The 7,597-nt window shown below is 33.2% G+C and overlaps 1 protein-coding gene across 1 annotated transcript; it reads left to right on the top strand.

The window, feature by feature from the left end:
• Positions 1–2,305: 2,305 nt before the first annotated feature.
• LOC119632255 (small RNA degrading nuclease 5) lies at positions 2,306–4,692 on the top strand. The gene is made up of 2 exons (XM_038025068.1): positions 2,306–2,565; positions 2,628–4,692. The coding sequence occupies exons 1-2, from the start codon at positions 2,389–2,391 to the stop codon at positions 4,491–4,493; spliced, it is 2,043 nt and encodes a 680-aa protein (XP_037880996.1). The 5' UTR covers positions 2,306–2,388; the 3' UTR covers positions 4,494–4,692.
• The last annotated feature ends 2,905 nt before the right edge of the window (positions 4,693–7,597 follow it).

Below are 7,597 nucleotides of genomic sequence, written 5' to 3'. Positions count from 1 at the left end.
AAAATTATATTTTTTCGGTTTTTTTCAAAAATTCAATTATCATTGTCTATGAGATTTTCAATAAATTAATACTTTATTTTGATTGGCGTATGTTTTACCCTTTTCACGGAGACCTTAGAAGCTCTCGTCTGCAATTTCAAAAGGCCTTAATACTTATCTTTCTCTTATTTCAGCTTTAAAATCGACACTACTAAAATTTGGAATTAAGTTTCCAAAACTAGTTTTAATTTTATATTATTAGTCTTATTGTTGGTCGTATTAATCATACTTATTGTAATAGTTATTACTTTTATGCATTCTGAAAATATTAAAATTAATTTTATCAAATTGTTTATGTTAACGCTATATGTTATTATTTCAGGTTTTCAAATGCAGATTTTATATGATTATTGAACTCAGTGGATAATTGAGAAAGCTCCAATAGGGTAGGATATTCTAATTCAGCGCTTCACGTCTCCTGGCCTGGTTTCGCAACATGAACCGGACGTGATGTTGCCAAAACAATTATCCGATGATTTCCTTTCGTATATTTCAGTAGCTTCCGTCTAGCTTCAATCAATATTATCTGGTGCGATGGGTAGCGCTCTTCAGCCTTTCTTTCATCATAATACAGTACAACCAGTTGATTTCCAACAAATTTTGTCGTAATACATACCTACTCTACTCATATCGTGATCTTTTTAATTCCACGTCTTTTTCGACACTTAGCCATTCAAATGCAAAAGTCTCAATGTTAATCATATGTGATATCTACAGTCTGATCTACAGTTTAGAAATGAAATGCTATTGTATATTCAAACTTGGTGTGGTGGCATGTTACGACGCTTTGGTATATCGATGGCAAGCGCCATTTTCGCCTGTTAAATGGAAATGCGGCTCCTTGTGTCTACATGTGTTATATTTTGTAACAACCTACTACAGCAAGTTGTTGATTGCAATTTTGAAATTTTTTTTTGGAAAGTCAGACTAATCTATAACAACTTGAAGCTTTCTTTCTTATTTAAAGCATTTGTTAAACCACAAATAAATAGATGAGTAAAAGACTTTAAACACCTAATCGTTTCAATGTGTGTATATATCGTATATATATTATGAAGTATTTGAACGCTACTTGTTGGCGCTATTATTGGAAAAACAATATTAGTACCCATCTATCTTTGGATAAAACATCAAAAATAAATTAAAAAGATAGGGAATAACTTTTTAAATGGCTCCATACATTTGAACAGTAGACTATGGTTTTTATTTATTTTACTCCGAAGATCGAAATACATTAAAACAAAATGTAATTATTAACTGAAAGTATGGATTGATTACAATTGGTCAAAGCAAGACTAAGCGTTTAATTTTATGGATAATATGTTATTATTATTAATTTAAACTTAGCCATATAAAGAATTCGAAAATTGAAATCTTAAAAGCACTAAGCATCTAAAAGAATATATAATATATGTACACAGGAGTTTTCTCAAATCAATTCATTTCTTATCGTTTCTTGTTTCATTCTCATTTTGTCTCGGCTGGCATTTGTCAATTCAGAGGTATAATACACTGATGAAAATTCGCCTCATATTTTGTATGCAGTCGTTGGCAAGCAGTTTTTCACTAATTTTGGCGTAGTATCAGTTAGGTCCGTAGCTAAGCTACATAGCTTCATAAAATTAAACAAACTATTTAAATTGACAACTTTGGAGATCTTAGTCCAGCTTCCCATAAATGTAGGTTTTTTTTTTTGCAGTAACAATTTATTATCTGTGTTTTGTTCATTATAGTAAATATATTTAGAGATGAAGAGAGAGAGAGAAAGAAAGAGACCGAGAGATACTGATCAGATCAAATCAGGCTATTTTGGTCAATACTGTTATTAAATCTTGGATCGTGTTTCAATAAAACTTCCTTCAGATTTTCAGTTCAACTCTGTGCGTGGTAAATTAATTCAAACACTTTACTAAACGCGTGTGCAATGGAGAATGGCTCGATTAGCGTTGTTTTTTATGTGGGGAATATTCTTCAATGAAATGCATCAATATTGATGACGTATATCCAATTTTATTAAGAGAATAAAATACGTTTTCTATAAATTTACTCTCTTTTCAAACTTTAAAAGATCTTAGTTCTTATAATGCTCTGTAAGTTTACTAATTACAAAGGCTTTTCCCCAGTCTCAGTTCTGATTACGCGAGTTAAATGAAACAATGGCTAAAAGAGAAAATTTATATTCCGGCAAAACGTAAATACGTGTATTAAACACTTAAGCAACACTGGTAAAATTATGAGAAAGAAACAATCCGAAACACATGGACGAGTACTATATATTTTCAGAAATATATGAATTAAAAATTCTTATAAAAATCAAATAATTATTTTTAACTCGAAAGATTGCAAGTAATGAAAACGTTGACACCGAAACAAAAAGAAAGAAACGAAAGAAAAAAAAAGAAACTTGCTGCTTTGGCCAATTTAGTGAAATTAAACGATAAAGATCGTCAGGTAGTAGTAATGCCGGAAAGCAAAGCGGAAAGTGAGGAGCTCGGCACAAAAGTGGATGATTATGGATTTACTAAGGTAGTAAAAATAAAAAATAAATTTTCCAAAGGTAACTGTTTAATATATTTACCATTAAACAGATGAATAATAAAAAGAAGACAGGGAAGAACAAAGTCGCAAATAGTGTACATGCGTATACACATGGAGAGCCAATAACCAAGAAACCTAAAGTAACAGAGGATACAGCTTGTATTAGTCAGAGCAGTGATGTGTGTGGAGCGCATGGAGACAGCATGAAACAAATTAAATTATCCGAAAAAGAATATAAAGAACTAAAAAAGGAGCTTAGAGAGCGTAAGCGTCAATTAGAAAATATGCCTGCAGTTAGATTAAAGGATTTTGGGGAAAAGGCTTTACTATCTGTGGAAGATGAGGAACGAACACCATTATTTTTAACAGATATTCAACACTTAGCAATGTTAGCTTTACTAGGTAAACATTCACCGTGTTCGCCGGAACGTTGGTGCTGTTTTGAAAAATCTAAACAGTTATCCCATACAGTGGTATTAACCCTAGAAGGTCTCTCTTTGTATCATTATCTCTCTAACGAAAACAAATTTGAGGAAACAAAGAAAGTTTTTGAGACCCGCCTAGAGGTTATAATGCCACCATGCAAAGAAGGTTCTATAATAGAAGAATTGGCTCAAGTTCCCTTAACTTGTGTTCAGGCTGAGCAACTTATTGAAAAACACGGCTCTTTGGAGGCAGCACTGGAACTTAACAAGGATCCTACATTGTTAATCAAGAATATTTTTCCAGTCGCCAATGCCCCAGTCGAAATAACAGCCAATGACTTGCATCCAAATGACAAATTTCCCAGAACAAAGCTGTTATTGTCTGCTCTACAAATGGTAGACGAAGGTTACCCTATGCCTTTAAGAGGCGAACTAAGCAAGCATTTCGCCTCTTATGTATTTACAAAGCCTCAGTACACTCCAGTTACAAATCGCAGCCCTCTCTTTGGCGTCGATTGTGAAATGTGCCGAACTGTGAAAGGTTACAATGAGCTAACGCGTATTTCTATAGTAAATGAAAATTTAGAAACTGTGTATGAAACTTTAGTAAGACCAAACAACAAAATTATTGACTATCTAACACCCTATTCCGGTATTACACCAGAAATTATGAAGAGTGTTACAAAAACACTCAAGGAAGTTCATAAAGAAGTGCAGGAGTTGTTACCGCCCGATGCAATTCTCGTCGGTCAATCATTAAATTGCGATTTAAATGCAATGCGTATGATGCACCCCTATGTTATTGATACAAGCGTTTGCTTCAATATAAGTGGAGTACGGCGCCGCAAATCCAAGCTTCAAAAACTGGCTTTAACCTTTTTAAAAGAAACTATACAAGAACATGATGGTGGCCATGATTCTGTCGAAGATTCCATTTCCAGTTTAAAATTGGTGAAAATGAAACTTGCTAATAGCGTTGAATTTGGTGATGAAGTTCTCACACAAAAGAAACGCGTGCATGATATTATTCGAGCGGCTAGTGGTGATGCTGTCAAGAATAATCTTTTCGCTCATGCAAGCATACGGGACAAACGTACCGCGATCATAACAGCCAAATCACTACCTAAGGCGGTCCAAGAACTTCTGAAACAAGCTGATAAAGCCCAAGGCAATAATCCCAACAAGTCGGTGATAATGTTTGAATTAGAGTCCAACAAGGAAGCGGTTCGAAAAACAAGGGAAATTTGCCTAGAAAATGCTTTGACACTTACTAACTTATACGTAACTGCCGATCAGTTGCTGCCTACCAGCATGGATAATACTCTAGAACACGTGAATAAGTGGATTTCAAAAATTTATAAAAGTATTGGTAACAATGGTTTGTTCCTTGTACTGATGGGTTGTGCTCCGGAATGTTCAAGCGGCGTTGCAATGTTTTCGATAAAACGTAATGCAGCTGAAGTTTCTACTCAATTACCCTTCATGGATTAATATGTGTATATGTTCGATTCTTCTATGTACTCTTCACTATCCTCTCTTACCGCTTATCCTGTATAAAACGATTGTTTCAGAGCAAAAAGAAAAAAAATGAATGAATATATTTTCGAGGATTCTCTATTTGGTTTTTATATGTGTAAATAACTGCCTAAAAGTATGTTATAAATTGAGATGTTTTATTGTTAAAAAAAAAGAGACTTAAAGATAATTCTTAAAAAATTGGAGAAAATGATTCCCCGTACATAGCAGATAAACTAACTACCTTCTAACTACTAACTACTTCGATTGTGTCCAAAATATCTCTCTTGCTCTTTGATAAATCTAAACGTACATATTTACGGACTTTTTCTTATCTCCTCGCTTTGTTTCGTTTCCTTTGTATGATAAATGTGAGGCTAACATTCCTATTTTCTAGGATCATTGCTTAATTATTGCACTTTAGTTGCATTTAAGAGCAGAACTCGAGTAGATGGTATTTTGATCATAATTCATGCAAGTGTGTTTGGTAATTATCGATAACTGAATACAGTCTTGATTGGAATTAGGATGGATTGTTTAAGAACTTAACATCCGTCATTACCTAGGACTAAACATCAACATGGAATACTCTGCTCACTCATTATAGTACCTCTGCTTTAGACAATTGCCTGTCTCAAACTACAAAAAACTAACGTAAAATATTCCTACTGAGATTGACGTCAAATTTTGAAATGGGTAGAGTCCTCTCACACGTATAATAGCTATAGTAGAGGACAATATAAAGTAAGGAAGGAGATTTTCAAGATCTACAACCTTGTCAGACTTAGCGTATAGACGCGAATATAATTTCGCTAGAACAATCGTACGTAACAAACGTTCAAATAATGAACCTGAATTAATACATTAGTCTATCAATACAAGTAGAATGTAGTAGTCTCTACATTTCCGAATTATAAATTGGGGGGGCGTCTTTATAACACACGAAACGAATTTTTCCTTCATTAAGATCTTTTTGAAACATTTTCATCGATAACTAAAATGTAAAAGCAAATCCTTTTATTACCTTGGGATAGACTTAAAGTAAAAGTGAATTAGAATGGGAAAAGGAAAATATTTGTTTATTTTAAAAGACTGGAGAATGCGTTTTCAGAGTGCTCTAATTAAAAAAAAAAAAAAAAACTTCGAAGAGCCACTGATTTTTTTTAAATCTTAGTTAAAGTTTCTTAAATGCAGTTATTAAAAATTTTTGATTTATCAAACGCCACTGTTAACAAGAAAACAGTCTACGTTTTTTCAATTACACTTATTTATTGCTCCGAGTTCATTTTTGCATTCTTTAAGAACAAAGAAGGTCGTGAAATCGCACGTTATTCAGAACTAACTAATCTAAATGACTAAATTTAATAAATTAGTCTTTTTTAATAAAAGGAGTAGGGTGTCCAAACGGAATGTCCATACTTCTTCATACGGTGACAATTACATATATGTATTTTTACTGAAATGTAGTAATTGATACTGTACATAGTTTTTAATTATTTAAAAAGAGAAAATCATTTTTTTTTAATTATTTGAATAAAAAATAAATTCTAATTTATTTCAAAACATTGGTCTTATTAAATGATAGAGTGCTAAAAGTAAGGACAATGTTCAATTTTTTCAAGGTCCGTTAATATGTGTGCATGAAGTAATTTGTATAAGTGACATTTTTTTGGAAAATTATTTTTATGTTAGATACACCTGTGACCTGATAAGCGGACATGGTAATTAGAACAAGGAGATAAATTTGTGTGAAAAATCGTGCGTCAAACACACGATTGAGGCATTGCAGTTCACGCAACAGCAATTAAAAAATTGTGTTATCGTACGCACTAAGTCAGGGCTTTACGATTCTTGTTATGGAGCTATCGTACGAAAGACTACAACGCTACGATCGCGTTTTGGCTTGATGGCAATCTATTGCTTTCGAATAAGTTGTGCTTCTCGTGCGTTGCATTTATAAGCGAATATTTGCAAAGCAATGTATGACAAAATAACGCAAAGAAGAGGAAGAAAAGCAAATAAATAAACAAACGAAACATAAAATTTGAGAAGAAAATTGGCCAAAAAATTGAGATTTATTAAAGAAAAAAGTATAAAACAAACTCTAGTAAGTAGAATATAAACTGAAGGAAGTAAGTATGTAATATATATAAGTAAATATATAAGATTACTTCATATTATTCAGCATAAGCCTGCAAAAAGAAGATAAGTAAACAAAATTAAGAGAATATGAATATACAGTGAAAGCTCTTTATTCGCGCTGCCTTTATTCGCAGTTTCACTATTCGCGGATGAAAAAAATGCGACCAATTCCCATATTCGCGGCTATAAATTTCTTTATTTACGGTTTTTTTGTGACAGGTTACGGAATTGTTTTGTTTCTGAATATTAAAGTTATTTAAAAAAATTGAATTTTGACTTTAAAGCACTTCTAGTTTTGGACAATGCAGCAGGTCATCCTCGCGAACTTGAAACTATGCATCCAAACATAAAAGTGATATTTTTATCTCCCAGCACGACAGCTTTGCTTCAACCTATGCGCCTTTAAGCTCTATTACATTAGACGAACCTTCAAAGTCATATTGGATAATATGGAATGTAATCCTGATATGAATGGTATGGAATGCAGGAAGAAATTTGACGTAGTAAAATGCATCGTAAACATAAAAAAATCATTGGAAGAACTGAAGCCACACACATTGAAGTAATGCTGGAAAAAACTGTGGCCTGCTCTGACTGGGGAAAATGACGAAGAATCTGTGCAAGTTGAAACTTTGACTCCAAACATAGCCAAAATCGCGAATGGCATAGGACGAGATGGGTTCGAACAGATAGAATCAAGTGACATTCAGGAATTGCTTGAATCGCAAGATGAAGATTTGACTGAAACCAACTTGGAGGAAATGTTAAATTCACAGCCCATTGAAGAAGAGGCTTCAACAAGCACTGGAAACATGACATGTAATTTGAAAAGTCTTAGTGAAGGTTTAAGAATGGCAAATGAGCTTGGCGATTTCTTTATGAACATTGATCGGTCTATGGAACCAAGTCTCATTTTTAATAGGCAAATTGCTAATGCG

The sequence above is a fragment of the Glossina fuscipes genome, unplaced genomic scaffold (genome assembly GCF_014805625.2).
Source record: "Glossina fuscipes isolate IAEA_lab_2018 unplaced genomic scaffold, Yale_Gfus_2 1, whole genome shotgun sequence".
NCBI classification, from domain to species: domain Eukaryota; kingdom Metazoa; phylum Arthropoda; class Insecta; order Diptera; family Glossinidae; genus Glossina; species Glossina fuscipes.
This window is presented reverse-complemented; position numbering and strand designations above follow the sequence as displayed.